This window comes from Tachyglossus aculeatus, chromosome 5, assembly GCF_015852505.1.
Source record: "Tachyglossus aculeatus isolate mTacAcu1 chromosome 5, mTacAcu1.pri, whole genome shotgun sequence".
NCBI lineage: Eukaryota > Metazoa > Chordata > Mammalia > Monotremata > Tachyglossidae > Tachyglossus > Tachyglossus aculeatus.
The window spans coordinates 12558808-12581018 of NC_052070.1; the positions used below are offsets into that span (position 1 = coordinate 12558808).

The 22211-nt window shown below is 45.5% G+C and overlaps 1 protein-coding gene across 2 annotated transcripts in view; it reads right to left on the bottom strand.

The window, feature by feature from the left end:
* The window catches only part of LPIN2 (lipin 2), a 166063-nt gene that overhangs the window by 137167 nt on the left and 6685 nt on the right, over positions 1-22211 (bottom strand). The window contains exon 1 of one of the 2 annotated variants that reach the window (XM_038746839.1): positions 19740-19761. The exons of the other annotated variant lie outside the window; for it this stretch is intronic. Within the exon in view, the coding sequence (XP_038602767.1) occupies positions 19740-19757 (18 nt within the window). The 5' untranslated portion in view covers positions 19758-19761. Of the gene's footprint in view, positions 1-19739; positions 19762-22211 lie in introns of those variants that run through there. 2 annotated transcript variants of the gene reach the window in all.

The window sequence follows — 22211 nt, forward strand, 5'->3', positions numbered from 1 at the left end:
CGGGATAGTTCTCTGTGCCCCAGTTCCCTCATCTGTACAATGGGGATTAGGACTGCGAGCCACCTGTGGGACAACCTGATCGCCTTGTAACCTCCCCGGTGCTTAGAACAGTGCTTTGCACATAGTAAGCGCTTAATAAATACCATTGTTATTATATAACCATCAGACGAGAAACTTTGACTAACCTATTTTTCCCAGCGCTTAGAACAGTGCCTTGCGCATAGTAAGCGCTTGATAAATGCCATTATTATTATTATTATTGAAGAAAAGCAGCATGGCTCAGTGGAAAGAGCCCGGGCTTTGGAGTCAAAGGGCATGGGTTCAAATCCCAGCTCCGCCAACTGTCAGCTGTGCGACTTTGGGCAAGTCACTTCACTTCTATGCGCCTCAGTTACCTCATCAGTAAAATAGAGATTAAGACTGGGAGCCCCGCCATGGGCCAACCTGATCACCTTGTAACCTCCCCAACGCTTAGAACAATGCTTTGCACATAGTAAGTGCTTAATAAATGCCATTATTATTATTTATTATCTACCTCAGGCCCTCAACATCATCATCATCGATATTATTATTATTATTATTATTATCATCTAATAAGATTTTTAAATAGATGACAATCCATTTTCCCCATCAGCATTTATAACATTTATAAAACTGCCGCGAAATCTTCCTTTGGGACTGTATTTTCAAAGCCTTGTACACAAGTGCATATTGGGAGAGTACAACACAACAGAGTTAGTAGACACGTTCCTTGCCCACAACGAGCTTGCAGCCTAAACACAGCTGAGTTCAATTACCCAAAAAAAGGATCAGAGTTTATAACGAGTAAAAGTCAGAGGATTTAAATGCTTTCTCCTTGTCTGTCAGTAGATACAAAACCCCTAGATTTTGTTTCCGCAGGACTTATGTGATTCCTTTTTAGAAAAATTATTGCCTCTGACACTAACTTCTAAGTCATTTTTTTCCAAAGTAAAACATTAAAAAGGAAGCAAAGAGGTTATGCAATAAATGTGGTCATAGCTATATGTGGTGATTTCGATACTCAAAGGTTGCACTGACTGTCAGAAGAGAAGCCCCTTCAAATTCCCTCTTTAAAGAAAACGTCTCTTGTTAATTGAGGGGGAAAATAGTCAAGTTGTTTTCGTTTCCTTTTCAAACAAAAGGGGAAATAGCGAGGTTTTTTTGTTTGTTTCTTTTTCAGAGATCAAACTGTTCTTGGGTCTAATTTTGAGCTAGTCAGAATTTTCAGCCTCAGAGAAGAAATAACCCTTTGAAATACTTGGAGAAATGTTTCGATTGCCTAAGAGACACAACATTAGCGAATGAAAAGACAAGGCCTCTCAATAAGCCCCTCAGGCTCCACGCTTTCTAAACCCCAGTTTCTTGGGCAAATGAAGACTTTAGCTTGGAAAAATGTGGTCCTCTCTCTCTGTAGCTGATGTTTAAATTTACATTTGGTAAGCAGAATAAAAACGATGTTAGATGTTGGCAAATACTCAACCTGCGATCCTATAACGGGGCTAAAACAGATTCAAGTCTGTCTGGCAGAAGCTGGACGACGGGATTAATAATGGAAACTTGCAGTGATGTTAGTGAAACCTAAAACCTGAAGAAATGTACAAGCTAAAAATACAACTTTGTATTTTAACAGCTCATCTACGGTGGCATTTCTGAGCCCTAGATCTAAGTTAAGAGGGAACCAATGAACTTTTCCTTCCAGCCTGGTTTTCTTCTAGACTGTGAGCCCGCGGTTGGGTAGGGACTGTCTCTATATGTTGCTAACTTGTACTTCCCAAGCGCTTAGTACAGTGCTCTGCACACAGTAAGTGCTCAATAAATATGATTGAATGAATGAATGAATGACTGAGCCCCCTTTTTCCTCTCCTCCTCCCCATCCTCCCGCCCTACCTCCTTCCCCTCCCCACAGTACCTGTATATGTTTGTACAGATTTATTACTCTATTTTACTTGTACATATTTACTATTCTATTTATTTTGTTAATGATGTGCATCTAGCACATTTTTAGACTGTGAGCCCACTGTTGGGTAGGGACTGTCTCTGTATGTTGCCTATTTGTACTTCCCAAGTGCTTAGTACAGAGCTCTGCACATAGTAAGCGCTCAATAAATACGATTGATGATGATGATGATGATGATCTAGCTTTACTTCCATTTATTCTGATGACTTGACACCTGTCCACATGTTTTATTTTGTTGCCTGTCTCCCCTTTCTAGACTGTGAGCCCGTTGTTGGGTAGGGACCGTCTCTATATGTTGCCAACTTGTACTTCCCAAGCGCTTAGTCCAGTGCTCTGCACACAGTAAGCGCTCAATAAATACGATTGATTGATTGATTGATAGGGACCATCTCTATATGTTGCCAACTTGTACTTCCCAAGCGCTTAGTCCAGTGCTCTGCACACAGTAAGCGCTCAATAAATACGATTTAATGAATGAATCTTCACCTGGCATTTTTTTTAATGGCACCTGTCAGGCGCTCACCATGTGGCAGGCACTGTACTAAGCGCTGGGGTAGGAACAAACTCATCAGGCTGGACACAGTCCCTGTCCCACATGGGGTCTAGTTCCAAGTCAGGCCCAGAATGGCTCTGGAACAATGGACATCCCACCACAAGCACTGCCCTAGACGGTGAGTTCCTTGTGGGCAGGGAATGTGTTTGATGTAGTAGTGTCCTCTCCCAGGCGCTTGGTACAGTGCTTTGCACACAGTAATCGCTCAATAAATACGACTGAATGAATGGTAAAGCTAAACTTGTTGGGTGATAGCAGAACACCTCCTCCTGCCCTGCAACACACACAGACTTCTAGACTGTGAGCTCATAATAATAATAATAACGATGATGCTAGCATTTATTAAGCACTTACTGAGTGCAAAGCACTGATCTAAGCGCTGGGGAGGTTACAAGGTGATCAGGTTGTCCCACGGGGGGCTCACAGTCCCCATTTTACAGAGGTATGTTGCCAACTTGTGCTTCCCAAGCGCTTAGTACAGTGCTCTGCACACAGTAAGCTCTCAATAAATACGATTGATGATGATGATGATGATGAGGTAACTGAGGCCCAGAGAAGTGAAGTGACTTGTCCCAAGTCACATTCATTCATTCATTCATTCAATCATATTTATTGAGCGCTTACTGTGTGCAGAGCACTGTACTAAGCGCTTGGGAAGTACAAGTTGGCATCATATAGAGACGGTCCCTACCCAACAGCGGGCTCACAGTCTAGAAGGGGGAGTCCTCGGTAGGTGAGAGCCAGCCTCAGGTTGCGTCACACAGCTGGCAATTGGCGGAGCCGGGATTGGAACTCATGACCTCTGACTCCAAACCCAGGCTCTTTCCACTGAGCCACGCTGCTTCTCCCTACCCATTGTTGGGGAGGGGCCGCCTCTATATGTTGCCGACTTGTACTGCCCAAGCGCTCAGTCCAGTGCTCAGCACACAGTAAGCGCTCAATAAATACGATTGATTGAATAAAGAACTCTCTCTCTCTTTGTCTCTCTCCTTTCTTTTACACAAACATACCCACACCACATCCCCCCCACCCACAAGGCCCTGACGTTGGGCAGGAAGCAGACCAGACCAACTCGGGGGGCGGTTGTTGCGATACGATTTTCCCCGCTGTCATGACTGCCAACCCAGTCTTTTTTTCGGTTCTCGGTGTTCACGCCCACGGCCACCGAGCACTTTTGTACGTGTCCCTCATTCATTCATTTAGACTGTGAGCCCACTGTTGGGTAGGGACTGTCTCTATATGTTGCCAATTTGTACTTCCCAAGCGCTTAGTACGGTGCTCTGCACATAGTAAGCGCTCAATAAATACGATTGATGATGATGATTCATTCCAATGTCGGCCTCCCCCTCTAGGCTGTAAGCTCCTTGCGGGCCGGGAACGTGTCTCCCGGGCCTGTTCCGTTTTGGTTTGGTTTTCTGTGGTTTTGGTTAAGTGCTTACTAAGTAAGCGTGCAAGTGTTGGGGCGGATATAAGCTAATCAGAGATGGGACCCAGTCCCTGTCCCGCATGAGGCTCGGTCTTAATCCCTGCTTTACAGATGAGGTAACTGAGGCACAGAGGAAGTGAATAATAAATAATAATGACATTTATTTATTTTACTTGTACGTATCTATTCTATTTATTTTATTTTGTTAGTATGTTTGGTTTTGTTCTCTGTCTCCCCCTTTTAGACTGTGAGCCCACTGTTGGGTAGGGACTGTCTCTATATGTTGCCAATTTGTACTTCCCAAGGGCTTAGTACGGTGCTCTGCACATAGTCAGCGCTCAATAAATACGATTGATGATGATGATAATCATGGCATTTATTAAGCGCTTACTATGTGCAAACCACTGTTCTAAGCGCTGGGGAGGTTGCAAGGTGATCAGGTTGTCCCACGTGGGGCTCACAGTCTTCATCCCCATTTTACAGATGAGGTCACTGAGGCCCAGAGAAGTTAAGTGACTTGCCCAAAGTCACCCAGCTGACAATTGGCAGAGCCGGGATTTGAACCCATGACCTCTGACTCCCAAGCCCAGGCTCTTTCCACTGAGCCACGCTGCTTCTCTTAATGATAATGGCATTTATTAAGCGCTTACTATATGCAAAGCACTGTTCTAAGCGCTGGGGGAGATACAAGGCCATCAGGTTGTCCCACGGGGGGCTCACAGTCAATCCCCATTTTACAGATGAGGGAACTGAGGCACAGCGAAGTTAAGTGACTTGCCCAAAGTCACCCAGCTGACAAGTGGTGGAGCGGGGATTTGAACCCATGACCTCTGACTCCAAAGCCCAGGCTCTTTCCACTGAGCCACGCTGCTTCTCTTAATGATAATGGCATTTATTAAGCGCTTACTATGTGCAAAGCACTGTTCTAAGCGCTGGGGGAGATACAAGGCGATCAGGTTGTCCCACGGGGGGCTCACAGTCCTAATCCCCATTTTACAGATGAGGGAACTGAGGCACAGCGAAGTTAAGTGACTTGCCCCAAGTCACACAGCTGACAAGTGGTGGAGCGGGGATTTGAACCCATGACCTCTGACTCCAAAGCCTGGGCTTTTTCCACTGAGCCACGCTGCTTCTCATTTTAGTGAAGTGACTTGCCTAAGGTCACAGAGCAGATAAGCGCCAGAGCCAGAATTGGAACCCAGGTCCTCTGATTCCTAGACCATGCTCTTTCCCTGTTTTATATGTACGTATATATAAACGTATATATGCACATGTATACACGCACAAACAAGCACACAAATGCTTGTATTTTACAGTATTTGTTAAGTGCTTACTATTCATTCATTCAATTATATTTATTGAGCACTTACTGTGTGCAAAGCACTGTACTAAGCACTTGGGAGAGGACAGTACAACAATGTGCCAAACACCGTACTAAGCTCTGGGGTACATACAAGCTAATCAAGTTGGGCAAAGTCCCTGTCGCACAAGGGACTCACGGTCTTAATCCCCATTTTACAGATGAAGTAACAGGCACAGAGAAGTAAACTGACTTGTCCAAGGTCACACAGAAGACAAGTGGACTAGAACCCAGATCCTTGGGACACCCATGCCCGTGCTCTAGCCACAAGACCATGCTGCTTCTCACCAAAGCTCTTAAAACAGTACTCTGTACACAGCAGAGTCACCAATGGTATTTACTGAGCATTTATTATGTGCACAGCACGGTAAGTCGCCATAAATAAAATCAGTGAATTCACGGACACCGAAAATCTTAGAGAAGAAACACACGCAACTGTCCCCTGAAATCGTCTCCAAATTGATGGTGTCTAGAGTTCCTGAAATTCCCACTTCTTATTTGCTAAAATATACAAGCCCTATTTGCTTCCCTGACAAATCCCCTCATGAAAAATTTGTCCTAGTTACAAAAAGTGACGTTGCATTTAAAGCACCTAAATATAATAATGATGGCATTTGTTCATTCATTCATTCAGTCATATTTATTGAGCACTTACTGTGTGCAGAGCACTGTACTAAGCGCTTGGGAAGTAAAAGTTGGCAACATATAGAGACAGTCCCTACCCAACAGTGGGCTCATAGTCTAGAAGGGGGAGAAGCGCTTACTTTGTTCAATCAATCAATCAATCGTATTTACTGAGCGCTTACTATGTGCCAAGCACTGCTCTAAGCACTGGGGTAGATACAAGGTAATCAGGTTGTCCCACGTGGGGCCCACAGGCTTCATCCCCATTTTACAGATGAGGTTACTGAGGCACAGAGAAGTTGTCACTTGCCCAAAGTCACACAGCTGACAAGTGGCGGAGTACTAAACATTACATAATGCAAGCCATGTAGGACAAATCGATCCACCATCAAAAAAAAATCAATAAAAAACTGGACCAGGCCCCTTTATAATTCCAAATTTATTCTAACACCAAATAAGCGCTTAGTATAGTGCTCTGCACACAGTAAGCACTCAATAAATACGATTGATTGACTGGTTGATAAACCAAGGAAATTAATACCAAACAAGTGTTCTATGCATTATACCTTCTCTCAAACGGAGAGTATAAATAGTTCGAGTTGTCCACACTAACTCCTTCTGAAATACAAATTAAGCACTAGATCGTTTCTCTGTACCCATTTGTTTGCATTATTAGCGTGAAGGAATTGAAGATCATTCATTTCGGGGGTCAAAGGAGCTTCTATTAAGGATACAAATATTGCACTTGTCATCTTATTAATAGCTTCAAGACGGCCCATGAGTTGCCTCTGGGAAGCAGAGTGGGTAATTTTTTTCCCCAAGCCCTAGGATATTGGGATGTTTATTAATTAGCCTCAAGGGTAGCAAATATCATCCCCTCTTGCTACACTAATCTCATCAGCTGCACTAAATTTCTAATTCCTCCTGGGAGGTTTTTTTCTGTAGAGCAGCTGGTTGAAAGTTTTCTTCCGTGCAATTGGAAGCGAGAAGAATGACCTCTATCAGCACATTAAATTAAGTAATGAACTAAAGGGGGAAGAACAGAGGAGTGAACGACTGTATCAAATATAGGACAGCACTAAAACACCCAAGTGTGTGTCCCATAATGCACACCTTTATGGAACGGAAAAACGGCAAAGACCTGATTAAACTTTCTGCCGCATAAGAAACATTACACACGTGTCGGAGAACATACCCAAACACGTGTGGGAGACCCAGTCCCTGCTTTAATCATCCCGTGAAGGTGAGAGGGAAACACGGTCTGGAGAGAACCAACTCTGTTATACCCCGTCCCAAGCGCTTACTACTGTGTCTGCACACAGCAAGCGCTCAATAAGTACGACTAATGGTTGATTGGATGCAGGGAGGTCAAAGAGAAGGCTAATAATAATAGTAATGGCATTTATTAAGCACTTACTATGTGTAAAGCACTGTTCTAAGCGCTGGGGAGGTTACAAGGTGATCAGGTTGTCCCACAGGGGCTGACAGTCTTAATCCCCATTTTACAGATGAGGGAACGGAGGCACAGAGAAGTGAAGTGGCTTGCCCAAAGTCACCCAGCTGACAATTGGCGGAGCCGGGATTTGAACCCATGACCTCTGACTCCGAAGCCCGGGCTCTTTCCACTGAGCCACGCTGCTTCTCTTGATGATGATGGTATTTGTTAAGCACTTACGATGATCATACTTGTTAAGCACTTACTATGTGCCAAGCACTGTTCTAAGCACTGGGGGGGCGGGGGGGGATATAAGGTAGTGAGGTTGTCCCACAGGGGGCTCACAGTCTTAATTCCCATTTTACAGATGAGGGAACTGAGGCACAGAGAAGAAGTGACTTGCCCAAAGTCACCCAGCTGACAAGTGGCAGAGCCGGGATTAGAACCCATGACCTCTAACTCCCAAGCCCGGGCTCTTTCCACTGAGCCACCCTGCAATGTAGTAGTTAAGGTGGGCTATGGTAAGTGCTTGGATGAGGAGTTGTACTCTCCCAAGCGCTTAGAACAATGCTCTGCACACAGTAAAGGCTCAGTATGATTGACTGACTGTTATACCGTACTCTCCCAAGTGTCTAGTACAGTGCTCCGCACCCAGTAAGAGCCCAATAAATACGATCGGTCGATTGTTTTTCCTTCAATCTCCACGCTGATCCAGAGACTGTATCAGCATTTCCAGAGAGAAAGCTGGGATTCTGAAAAATTGTGAACTTCCCTCTCCTCGCACGGCAAGCTGAAGCACTTTGGGAGGCTCGCCCGGAGAGAAGGAATTCCTAGTGAATTCCACGTGAAGTCGGGAAAATGGGACAGAGGCCAAGACGGAAAAGTTGAAAAAGCCCTTTGGGGCCAACAGATGGCTGAGAAGCAGCATGGCCTAGTGGATAGAGCCTGGGCATCGGAAGGACCTGGGTTCTAATCCCAGCACCTCAGCTTGTCTGCTATGTGATCTTGGGCAAGTCACTTAACTTCTTTGTGCCTCAGTTCCCTCATCTGTAAAATGGGGGTTAATACTAATAATAATAGCGCTTAAGCACTTAGTACAGTGCTCTGCACACAGTAAGCGCTCAATAAATACGACTGAATGAATGAATAATAATAATGGCATTTGTTACGCGCTTACTATGTGCAAAGCACTGTTCAGGATACAAGGTGATCAGGTTGTCCCAGGTGGGGCTCACAGTCTTAATCCCCATTTTACGGATGAGGTAACTGAGGCCCAGGGAAATTAAATGACTTGCCCAAAGTCACACAGCTGACAAGTGGCGGAGCCGGGATTAGAACCCATGACCTCTGGCTCCCAAGCCCGGGCTCTTTCCACTGAGCCACGCCAAGACTGTGAGCCCCACGTGGGACACCCTGATTACTTTTTATCCACCCCAGCACTTAGAATAGTGCTTAGCACATAGTAAGTGCTTAACAAATACCACAATTATTATTATCCTAGCCTACAAATGATTACGCCCTGAAACACTGAGCTGTAAAGCCGAGGTGGTGATGTCTACACACTACACTATCTGAAAATTTAATAACAGCTCACACAGGAGCCCACTTAAGTGGCGTTCTGCTATGCGAGCGATCAATTTTTTTTTCCACTTTAGGCATATGGTCTAAGAGCACGGTGGTAAATCTAATTTTAAAGCAGACTTAATAGATTCTGAGTTCATGCACCAGTGCTGTCTCCTCAAGTTAACAGAAAACCTCTTGCCGCGAGGAAAAATCAAGCGTCTGGTAACAAGTGGAAAATTTTTATCTTGCCTGGAGCGAGAAATGTCACACTAGTTTGCAGAGATACGGATCGCTCTCACCGCTCCTATTCCTGATTTTGTTTATTCGCTGGCATTTGCGAAGGAGCTGCTCTCCGGTTTTTACCTCGTGCTTTAGACACAATTAAGCTGATGCTGTCGCAGGTGTGCAACACAAAGGAGGAGATGAACAGACGAGGGAACACAAGGTAAAGAAAGGAGAGATGGGGTCACCCCCCCAACATTTCCATGGATAAATAGACCAGTCTCTGTGGGCACGGGAAACAGCATGGCCTGGGAATCAGAGGGCGGGGGTTCTAATCCCGGCTCCGCCACCTGTACGCGTGAAAGAGCATGGAAAATCCGAAAAAGGGGACCATTAGGAGAGCGGTTCCAAATGGAGGGCACGGAGACAGAGAGACGGAAGCACGCATGAAAGAGCAAGGAAAATCCGAAAAAGGGGACCATTAGGAGAGAGGTTCCAAATGGAGGGCACGGAGACAGAGAGACGGAAGCACGCATGAAAGAGCAAGGAAAATCCGAAAAAGGGGACCATTAGGAGAGCGGTTCCAAATGGAGGGCACGGAGACAAAGAGAGACGGAAGACGGAGATCCAGGACGCACACTGAAGGCCCGGAGCAGTTTGACACACTTAGCTTCCTCAGCTGTCTGTACCCAAGTGAACACCCTGCTAGAAAAAACACAAAAAGGTGTTTTTCATAATGCTACGAGTCCCGAGGGATACAGTTTCCGGGCACTAAAGACTTGTAGGTGCCCCTTTATGCCCTACTCAAGGCCCTACTAAGAGCTCACCTCCTCCAGGAGGCCTTCCCAGGCTGAGCCCCTTCCTTCCTCTCTCCCTCGTCCCCCTCTCCATCCCCCCCATCTTCCCTCCTTCCCTTCCCCACAGCACCTGTATATATGTTTGTACATATTTATTACTCTATTTATTTTACATTATGTTTGTACATATTTATTACTCTTTATTTATTTTACTGGTACATATCTATTCTATTTTATTTTGTAGTATGTTTGGTTTGGTCTCCCCCTTTTAGACTGTGAGCCCACTGTTGGGTAGGGACTGTCTCTATACGTTGCCAATTTGTACTTCCCAAGCACTTAGTACAGTGCTCTGCACACAGTAAGCGCTCAATAAATACGATTGATGATGATGATGCCAAAGCAGCCCTACATCACGGCACCTTAGAAGATCGCTCCTTATAGCTTTAATAATTTATGTGCAGTGCCAAAGCTTTCAGACTGTACTGTATCTAAAAATAAAGCCAAGAAAAAAGCACTGATGATGTAACTGCCTTCCCAGGCAGCTGCTCGAGTTCATTCCGTTCGGGAGCTTCTGGACTTTCTTCTTCCCCCTCGTCCTCTCCCCTTTCTGTGGCCGTTTGAAAATAAACGCGCTTGGACGCCCCCCGCGTGCCCATAAAGCGTTTGGGCGGAATCCCGGTTCTGGGAAGTGAATCCAATTAAAGGAATCAATCAATCAATCGTATTTATTGAGCGCTTACCGTGTGCAGAGCACTGTACTAAGCGCTTGGGAAGTACAAGTTGGCAACATATAGAGACGGTCCCTACCCAACAAAGGAAGAAAACGGCCACCCCCTTCCACCCATCTCGTCTCAACTGGATCTTGCGTGAGAGGGTGAGGGGTTGTCGGGGGGCTAGAGAAGCAGCGTGGCCCAGTGGAAAGAGCACGGGCTTTGGAGTCAGAGGTCATGGGTTCAAATCCCAGCTCCGCCAACTGTCAGCTGTGTGACTTGTTAACTTCTCTGTGCCTCAGTTCCCTCATCTGTAAAATAGGAATTAAGACTGTGACCCCCCCCACCGTGGGACAACCTGATCACCTTGTAACCTCCCCAGCGCTTAGAACAGTGCTTTGCACGTAGTAAGCGCTGAATAAATGCCATCATTAGTATTATTATTATTAAAGCGGGGGTGGGAACTTCGGTGGCCAGGGTGCCGGCAGGAGAGGATTTATTCAATCATATTTATTGAGCGCTCACGGTGTGCAGAGCATGCGTGGGCAGGTGGTGAAGTGACGACCAGAGAGAACTAGGCTGAGGGAGCTTGGGCGGGGAACGAAATAGGAGGATCTTCCCTCAGCTCCTCAGCCCCCCGACCACCACTCTTATTATTATTATTATTAATAATAATAATAATAATAATAATAATAATAATAATAATAATAATAATAATAATAATAATACCTATTAAGTGCTATGTGCCAGGCATTGTATTAAGCGCTGGGGTAGATACAAGTTAAGCAGGTTGGACATAGTCCCTGTCCCACGTGGGGCTCACGGTCTTAATCCCCATTGTACAGATGAGGGAACTGAGGCCCAGAGAAGTAAAGTGCCTTGCCTGAGGTCACACAGCAGCCAAGGGAAGGAACCAGGATTAGAACCCAGGTCCTTTGACTCCCAGCTGTCTGCTCTATTCACTAGTCACTTTGTTCACTCTTCTAAGAAGACCTACTGGGTCAGAATCCCCTTCTCCACCAAGACTCTCTCTTTTTTTTTAATGGTACTGTACTTAGGCACTGTACTGAGCGCTGGAGTAGACCAGAAAATCAGGTTGGAAACAGTCCCCGTCCCACACGGGGCTCACAGTCATAATCCCCATTTTACATATGAGTTAACAGGCACCGGGAAGTGAAGTGACCGGCTCACGATCACACGGCAGACGAGTGGCGGAGCCAGGATTAGAACTCAGGTCCAATAAATAACCACCGATTGACTGACTGATGGATTGAGTCAATTCCACTGACAGCCGGTAAATAACAGCTCGGCTGACTCTGCAGCAAGAATAATTTAGGTGAGCTATAAAGAAGGGTTTCTTGTTTTGCTAAAGAGTAGGAGGATTTTAGTGACGGTGATTCTGGAATTTGCTTCCCTAGAATTTTAACAGGCTTCAGCGATTTAGATCGACACCCTGGAAGGCGAGGGATGTACCGCTCTGTGACTTCTGAGAAGGAATTTATTAAATCTGGAGTATTAATTGAAGCAGCTCTATTACAGGAAACACATGACAAGAGGTAGCCGAATGATGACATGAGCCTGGCTGATAGGCAACAAATGATAAAAAGTAAACGTTTAGTAATAAGCCAAATAGAACGCTCATGGTAGTCTTGCTATGATTGTTAAATATATATATTTTTTAATAAAACCCAAAATTTCCACGGCTTTCGGGTAGCCCCATCTGCAAAGGCCGACTAAAATCTCATTTCCTCCAGGAAGCCTTCCCTAACTAACCTGTCATTTCACCATCCTATTCTCCTTCCTCTCTGCGTCGCCTATGCATTGGACTCCATTCACTCCAAGCATTCTGACACTCACCCCACCCCTAGGGCAAGTATTTAATGATGGCATTTATTAAGCGCTTACTACGTGCAAAGCACTGTTCTAAGCACTGGAGATGTTACAAGGTGATCAGGTTGTCCCCCGGGGGGCTCACAGTCTTCATCCCCATTTTACAGATGAGGGAACTGAGGCCCAGAGAAGTGAAGTGACTTGCCCAAAGCCACACAGCTGACAAGTGGCTGAGCCAGGATTTGAATCCATGACCTCTGACTCCAGTGCCCATGCTCTTTCCACTGAGCCACACTGCACATGGTGTAGTGGCTAGAGCCTGGGCCTGAGAATCAGAAGGTCCTGGGTTCTAATCCCGGCTCTGCCACTTGTCTGCTGGGTGACCCTGAGGAAGTCACTTCACTTCTCTGGGCCTCTGTTACCTCATCTGTAAAATGGGGGACTGAGACCATGTCCAATCTGATTACTTTGTACGTACACCACACGCTGCTTAGAGAAGCAGCGTGGTTCAGTGGACAGAGCACGGGCTTTGGAGTCAGAGGTCGTGGGTTCGAATCCCGGCTCCGCCACATTTCAGCTGTGTGACTTTGGGCAAGTTACTTCACTTCTCTGTGCCTCAGTGACCTCATCTGTAAAAATGGGGATGATGACTGTGAGCCCCACGTGGGACAACCTGATCACCTTGTATCCCCCCAGCGCTTAGAACAGTGCTTTGCACATAGTAAGCGCTTAACAAATGCCATTATTATTTATTATTATTATTATTACACCAGCGCTTAGAACAGTGCTTGGCAAATAGTAATCACTTAACACCATAATAATAATAATAATAATAATATCTCCATACTCTGCTGCTTCCATTCATTCAATCATTCCATTCTTTCCTATTGAGCACTTATTATGTGCAGAGTACTGTACTAAGTGCTTGAGAGAGTACAATATAACAATGAACAGACACATCCCCTGCCCACAATGTGCTGATTTAATGTCTTCTGTTTCATCCAGACGCTTAGTACAGTGCTCTGCACACAGTAAGCGCTCAATAAATACGATTGATGATGATGATGATGATCCCACTAGACTGGAAATTCCTTGTGGGCAAGAATAACGCCTCCCAACTCCAGCATGGCCCCATAAGCAGAGCACAAGTTTGGGAGTCAGAGGATGTGGGTTCTAATCCTGACTCTGCCTACATGTCTGCTGTGTGACCTTGGGCAAGTCACTTCATTCATTCACTCACTCAATCGTATTTATTGTTGTCCACTTGTACTTCCTAAGTGCTTAGTACAGTGCTCTGCACACAGTAAGCGCTCAATAAATACGATTGAATGAATGAATTGAGTGCTTACTATGTTCAAAGCACTGTACTAGGTGCTTAGGACTTCACTTCTCCATGCCTCAGTTACCTCATCTGTCAAACGGGGATCAAGACAGTGAGCCCCAAGTGGGTCAGGGACTGTGTCCCACCTGATTAGCTTGTATCTATCCAAGCACCCTGGCCTGGAAATATGTTTGTACATATTTATTACTCTATTTATTTTATTTCTACATATTTATTCTATTTATTTTATTCTGTTCATATGCTTTGCTTTGTTGTCTGTCTCCCCCTTCTAGACTGTGAGCCCGCTGTTGGGCAGGGACCGTCTCTATATGCTGCCAACTTGTACTTCCCAGGCGCTTAGTACAGTGCTCTGCACACAGTAAGCGCTCAATAAATACGACTGAATGAATGAATGGCACATAATAAGTGCTTAATACCACAGTTATTATTATTCCCAGGCTGTACAGAGCTCGACAGAGTAGGCGCTCAAAAACTAGCAATGATGGATTGATTGTTCAGAATAGAACTTTAATAATTATTATTATAATAATTATGGTATTTGTTAAGTGCTTACTATGTGCCAGGCGTTATACTAAGCGCTGGGACAGAAACAAGCAAATCGGGTTGGACACATGCGGGGCTCACAGTCTCCATCTCCATTTTACAGATGAGATAACTGAGGCACAGAGAAGGGAGGTGACTTGCCCAAGGTCATATAGAGAAGGAGCGTGGCTCAGTGGAAAGAGCCCGGGCTTTGGAGTCAGAGGTCATGGGTTCAAATCCCGGCTCTGCCACTTGTCAGCTGTGTGACTTTGGGCAAGTCACTTCACTTCTCTGGGCCTCAGTTACCTCATCTGGAAAATGGGGATAAAGTCTGTGAGCCCCACGTGGGACAACTTGATTACCTTGTATCTACCCCAGTGCTTAGAACAGTGCTTTGCACGTCGTAAGTGCTTAATAAATGCCATCATTATTATTATTATCATTAAGGTCATACAGCAGACAAGTGACTGAGCCGGAATTAGAACCCACGACCTTCTTACTCCCAGGCCCGGGCTCTATCCACTAGGCCACGCTGCTGGTATCCAAGACCCTCCAAAGGGAAGGGTGAGCCTTTCGACGTTAGCTGGCACCAGTGGGATGATATCAAGTAAGCGCTCAATAAATACGATTGATTGATTGATTGATTGATCAATGCCCAACTGGGAGAAGCCAAATGGGTCAGGGAGCCCCTGTGGGGCTTTTCTCCAGCTGGTGGGCAACTCGCACATGCAGGCAGTCAATCAATCATATTTATCGAGCGCTTACGTATTTATCCTATCCCGTCTGGACTACTGCATCAGCCTTCTCTCCGATCTCCCATCCTCGTGTCTCTCCCCACTTCAATCCATACTTCATGCTGCTGCCCGGATTATCTTTGTCCAGAAACGCTCTGGGCATATCACTCCCCTCCTCAAAAACCTCCAATGGGTACCAATCAATCTGCGCATCAGGCAGAAACTCCTCACCCTGGGCTTCACGGCTGTCCATCCCCTCGCCCCCTCCTACCTCACCTCCCTTCTCTCCTTCTCCAGCCCAGCCCGCACCCTCCACTCCTCCACCGCTGATCTCCTCACCGTACCTCGTTCTCGCCTGTCCCACCATCGACCCCCAGCCCACGTCATCCCCCGGGCCTGGAATGCCCTCCCTCTGCCCATCCGCCAAGCTAGCTCTCTTCCTCCCTTCAAGGCCCTGCTGAGAGCTCACCTCCTCCAGGAGGCCTTCCCAGACTGAGCCCCTTCCTTCCTCTCCCCCTCGTCCCCCTCTCCATGCCCCCATCTTACCTCCTTCCCTTCCCCACAGCACCTGTATATATGTATATATGTTTGTACATATTTTTTACTTTATTTATTTATTTATTTTATTTGTACATATCTATTCTATTTATTTTATTTTGTTAGTATGTTTGGTTTTGTTCTCTGTCTCCCCCTTTTAGACTGTGAGCCCACTGTTGGGTAGGGACTGTCTCTATATGTTGCCTATTTGTACTTCCCAAGTGCTTAGTACAGTGCTCTGCACATAGTAAGCGCTCAATAAATACGATTGATGATGATGATGATGATGATCCCCCCCATCTTACCTCCTTCCCTTCCCCACAGCACCTGTATATATGTATATATGTTTGTACATATTTATTACTCTATGTATTTATTTATTTTATTTCTACATATCTATTCTATTTATTTTATTTTGTTAGTATGTTTGGTTTTGTTCTCTGTCTCCCCCTTTTAGACTGTGAGCCCACTGGTGGGTAGGGACTGTCTCTATATGTTGCCAATTTGTACTTCCCAAGCGCTTAGTACAGTGCTCTGCACATAGTAAGCGCTCAATAAATACGATTGATGATGATGATGATGATAATGATGATGCTTACGGTGTGAAGAGCACTGTACTGAGCGCTTGGGAGAGAATGCGGTGACAATAATAACAAGGGATTCCCCGCCCAGAGCGAGCTTTGTTTTCCTGCCCGCATGGCAACCACGAGCCCAGGCTGGGAAGGGGGCACGATTCCCGGCCCGACCCGAGTTGTTTCCCGCTGGCCACCAGCCCTGGCGACAATCCCTTTTCCGAAGAACGCCTGCTCTCCGTCTCCCTCCCGGAATGCCCACTGGCAGTTTTCATTTCCACACCTCCCATATCCGGTGTGTTTTCGGCTCTTTGGGAGGCGAAGGCCTATGGCAGATATTTGAGGGACGGTCCGAAAAAGAAGTTCGGATTCCAGCCCTCAAACGCCTTATCCTTTAAAGGGAGGATGGGTGATGGAAAATTGACACACATACCCCAGTTAGAAAGGAAAAGATAGCTACAGTGAGATCATCATCATCATCATCATCATCAATCGCATTTATTGAGCGCTTACTGTGTGCAGAGCACTGTACTAAGCGCTTGGGAAGTACAAGTTGGCAACATATCATCATCATCAATCGTATTTATTGAGCGCTTACTGTGTGCAGAGTATTATACTAAGCACTTGGGAAGTACAAGTTGGCAACATATAGAGACAGTCCCTACCCAACAGTGGGCTCACAGTCTAAAAGGGGGAGACAGGGAACAAAACCAAACACACTAACAAAATAAAATAAATAGAATAGATATGTACAAGTAAAATAGAGTAATAAATATGTACAAACATATATACATATATACAGGATAAGTGAATATACAGATAAGTGAATAAAAGAATGAACTGACACCCAAAGGTGAATCAACCCCAGCGCGTAGTACAATGCTTGGAGCGTAGTAGTAATAATAATAATAATAATGGTATTTGCTAAGTGCTCACTATGTGCAAAGCACTGCTCTAAGCGCTGAGGGATACAAGGTGATCAGGTTGTCCCACGTGGGGCTCACAATCTTAGTCCCCATTTTACAGCTGAGGTAACTGAGGCCCAGAGAAGTTAAGTGACTTGCCCAAGGTCACACAGCAGACATATGGCAGAGCCGGAGTTAGAACCCATGACCTCTGATTCCCAAGCCCGTGCTCTTTCCACTGAGCCACGCTGATTCTCATAACAGTAAGCACTTCATAAACACAACATTATCATTATTATTATCATCATTAGTTGGTGACTGTGTCACTGGGAAAATACAAAGTAGAAAGGTGGAAGGATTAATCAAGAACTGCTTTATGGAATTGATTTTACCAGTCCTTCGGAAGAGGGAGGGGACATTGTCAGGCAAGGCTGAAGAGGAGAAGGGTGCGCACTGCTCGAAAGAGAAACTTTGTCAATTACAGTAATTCCTTTTTTTTAAAAAAAGTAACCTCTATCTTCACTGCTGTAAGGACTCTTCAGCGGCAGCTAGGAAACGACCTTGGTAACCGCTCCCTTCTTAACAACCATGGAGGGTTCTGGCCACTTCTGTGTGCACCAGGGCTGGTGGTATTATGATTATTATTAATAATAATCATAATTATTATAATAATATATAATAATATATAATATATAATTATATAATATAATAATAATTAATAATAATAATAATAATAATAATAAGGCATTTGTTAGGTGCTTACTATGTGCCGAGCACTGTACTTGTGAGAAGCAGCGTGGCTCAATGGAAAGAGCACGGCCTTTGGAGTCAGAGGTCATGGGTTCAAATCCCGGTTCCTCCACTTGTCAGCTGTGTGACTTTGGTCAAGTCATTTAACTTCTCTGGGCCTCAGTTACCTCATCTGTAAAATGGGGATTAAGACTGTGAGCCCCCTTGGGACAACCTGATCACTTTGTAACCTCCCCATCGCTTAGAACAGTGCTTTGCACATAGTAAGTGCTTAATAAATGCCATTATTATTATTATTAAGCACTTACTATGTACCAAGCACTGTTTTAAGCGCTGTGTATCCACAGAATTTTCTTGGTGTAGACACGGAAGTCATTTACCATTACCTTAATGCTACTTAAGGAGAACTTTATTCAGTTGCCTACCGTGAGACCCTGGGCATGTCACTTAAGAGAAGCAGCGTGGCTCAGTGGAAAGAGCCCGGGCTTTGGAGTCAGGGGCCATGCGTTCAAATCCCGGCTCCACCAGTTGTCAGCTGAGTGACTTTGGGCAAGTCACTTAACTTCTCTGTGCCTCAGTTACCTCATCTGTAAAATGGGGATTAAGACTGTGAGCCCCCCCGTGGGACAACCTGATCACCTCGTAACCTCCCCAGAGCTTAGAACAGTGCTTTGCCCATAGTAAGCGCTTAATAAATGCCATTATTATTATTATTATTATTATTACCAAGCTCTGGGGTAGATAACAAGGAAATCAGGTCAGACACAGTCCCTGTCCCTTATGGGGCTCACGATCTCAATCCCCATTTTACAGAGGCCCAGAGAAGTAAAATGACTTGCTCAAGGCCACACAGCAGACAAGTGGCAGAGCCAGGATTAGAACCCACGTCCTCTGACCCCCAGGCCTATGCTCTTTCCACTAAGGCCGCTTCGAAAGTACTATGATATTCACCCCACCAAACACCTCCTTATCCTTATACTCTGCCTTTTTCCCTATCTATAATTTACTTTAATGGGTGTCTCCGATTAAACGGTAAGCTCCTTGAGGGCAGGGACCACCAACACTACTGTAGTGAACTCTCCCAAGTGCTTAGTACAGTGCTCTACCCACACTAAGCCCTCAATATATACTATTGATTGACTGATTGAGTCTTTTGGCATTTTAAACCAGCGGCTGCAAAAAATTTCAGACTTCTAAGCCTCTTAGGGCCCCAATTTCCTTTCCTGACACTTTCAGTTGCAGATCCTCAATCACTCACAACTTGCTGAAGTAAATATTTCTGACCGACACTTCCTCGTTTGATTGCTGCCTAACTGGAAGGGTGGTTTAGAAACGGGCGGGAAGACGGCTATCGCTGGTTTTTTGAGATCATCCTTTACGGCCAAGGAAATGTCTGTCTTCCCACAGCAAACGGTATGCCTGTGAATAATTATATATGTACAAATAAATAAACGGCAGAGCGAGAGCACGCGCACATACCCCCTGGCATTATTTGACTTTACATTTCCAGGTGTGGCTGAAAAGGCTGATGGCAGATTGGCTTTCTCAGTCACAAGTCACATGTGGCCACAGGCTGCAGTTTCACACCGCATAGTCTTAAACGACTTCAAACATCCACGAACCTTTGCCATTACTAAAAAACATTAAACCACGGTTCCCTAATAGAAGTTCCTGTTCTACCTCCTACTCCCTTCCTCTTCCCACAGCCTAAATAACTAATTCCTTTAACCGCTTAAATGACTGCTTAAATAACCGGTTAAGTCTAGAAGTTGGGTTGGCCTATCTTCCTGAAAGAAGTTTGCAAAACCGCAAGTGAGGAGAATATTCCCGCAATCCCGCAATTTGGCCCATCGGTTTGATTAATCGGTAGAATACCTACATAAAGACTTAAATCCATGTGATTAGAAGAGCCCGGACTCAAGGCGTGTTGCACAGCGTTAGTCTCGGCTGAATGGCAACTTCGGTTGACCAGAGGGCCTGTGCCATTGTGAGAGCACAAAGCCTTCTCCCTCACCCCGTCGGGCAAGGGTTGGATTCCGGAATGTCGGCCCCGGCAGGATCCGGGACATCGAAACAACAGCATCCTTGCGGCGCCGTATATTTACCGGTTTAATCGTCTTAGCTGGCGAATACCTTGTTTCCTCTCCCTCTCGTCCCCCTCTCCATCCACCCCATCTTACCTCCTTCTCTTCCCCACAGCACCTGTGTATATGTATATATGTTTGTACATATTTATTACTCTACTTATTTATTTATTTTACTTGTACATATCTATTCTATTTATTTTATTTTGTTAGTATGTTTCGTTTTGTTCTCTGTCCTCCCCTTTTAGAATGTGAGCCCACTGTTGGGTAGGGACTGTCTCTATATGTTGCCAACTTGTACTTCCCAAGCGCTTAGTACAGCGCTCTGCACACAGTAAGCGCTCAATAAATACGATTGATTGATTGATTGGACCCGAGTATTTTTTAAACAGAATTTTTTTTTTAATGGCATTTATTAAGCGCTTACTATGTGCAAAGCACTGTTCTAAGCGCTGGGGAGGTTACAAGGTGATCAGGTTGTCCCACAGGGGGCTCACAGTATTAATCCCCATTTTACAGTTGAGGTAACTGAGGCCCAGAGAAGTTAAGTGACTTGCCCAAAGTCACACAGCTGACAATTGGCAGGCGCGGGATTTGAACCCATGACCTCTGACTCCAAAGTCCAGGCTCTTTCCACTGAGCCACGCTGCTTTGAAAATACACGTTCTTAGGGATTTTCCTCCCACTGCCTTCAAACGTGCTGAGGCTTCCTCTATCCTGAAAAATCCCTCCCTTGAGCCCAGTGCTCCCTCCAGCTATCACTCCACCTGCCTCCTACCTTTCATTCATTCAATCGTATTTATTGAGCGCTTTCCTATCCAAAATCTTTGGGCGAGTGGCCTACACTCACTGCCTCCACTTTCCCCCCTTCATTCCTCTCCTCAACCCCCTCCAATCTGGCTTCTGCCCCCTTGAACTTTACCCAGACCAACCTTTTCAAAGGTCACCAACTGATTCATTCATTCATTCAATCGTATTTCTTCAGCGCTTACTGTGCGCAGAGCGCTGTACTAAGCGCTTGGGAAGTCCAAGTTGGCGACATATAGAGACGGTCCCTACCCGACAGCGGGCTCACAGTCTAGGAGGGGGAGACAGAGGACAAAACATATTAACAAAATAAATAGAATAAATATGTACAAGTAAAATAGAGTAATAAATATGTACAAACATATATACATATATATATATATACAGGTGCAACTGATCTCCTGCTCACCAAATGCAACGGCCCCTATTCCACCCTAGTCCTCCTTTACCCTCTCAGGTGTTTTGGAAACTGTGGACCACCCTCTCTCCTGGGAATATTATCCAACCTCGGCTTCACCGCCTCTCTGGGTTCCCCTCCTATCTCCGTAACCGTTCATTCTCGCCTCTTTTGCGGGGAACCTCCTCTGCCTCCCAACCCCTAACTGTGGGGGGCTCTCAAAATTAATTTCTGGGCCCCCTTCTATTCTCCATCTGCACCCACTCTCTTGGAAAACTCATTCGCTCCCACGGATTCAACTAACACAGCTTCAACTAATACCTCTATGTGGACCGACGATTCCCATGACCGTCCTCCCTCTTCATATCTGAAAGACAACTGCTCTCCCTGCCTTTGAAGCCTTGTTAATAATAATAATAATGATGGCATTTATTAAGCGCTTACTACGTGCAAAGCGCTGGGGAGGTTACAAGGTGATCAGGTTGTCCCATGGGCGGGGGCTCACAGTCTTAATCCCCATTTTACAGATGAGGCCCAGAGAAGTGAAGTGACTTGCCCAAAGTCACACAGCTGACAATTGGTGGAGCCGGGATTTGAACCCATGACCTCTGACTCCAAAGCCTGAGCTCTTTCCACTGCGCCACGCTGCTTCTCTTAGTAGTAATTATGATATTTATTAAGCGCTTACTATGTTCCAAGCACTGCTCTAAACGCTACGGTAGATACAGGATAATCAGGTTGGACACAGTCCCTGTCCCACATCAATCAATCAATCGTATTTATTGAGCGCTTACTGTGTTCAGAGCACTGTACTAAGCGCTTGGGAAGTACAAGTTGGGCTTGTACATGTGTGTACATGTAAGCCCACATGGGGCTCACAGTCTTAATCCCCATTTTACAGAGGAGGTAACTCAGGCCCAGAGAAGTTCAGTGACCTGCCTGAGGTCACACAGCAGACAAGTGGAGGAACCGGGATTAGAACTCACCTCCTCCAGATTCCCAGGCCCGTGCTCTTGCTACTAGGCCATGCTGCTTATTTAAAGGACATCTCCACCAAGAGGCC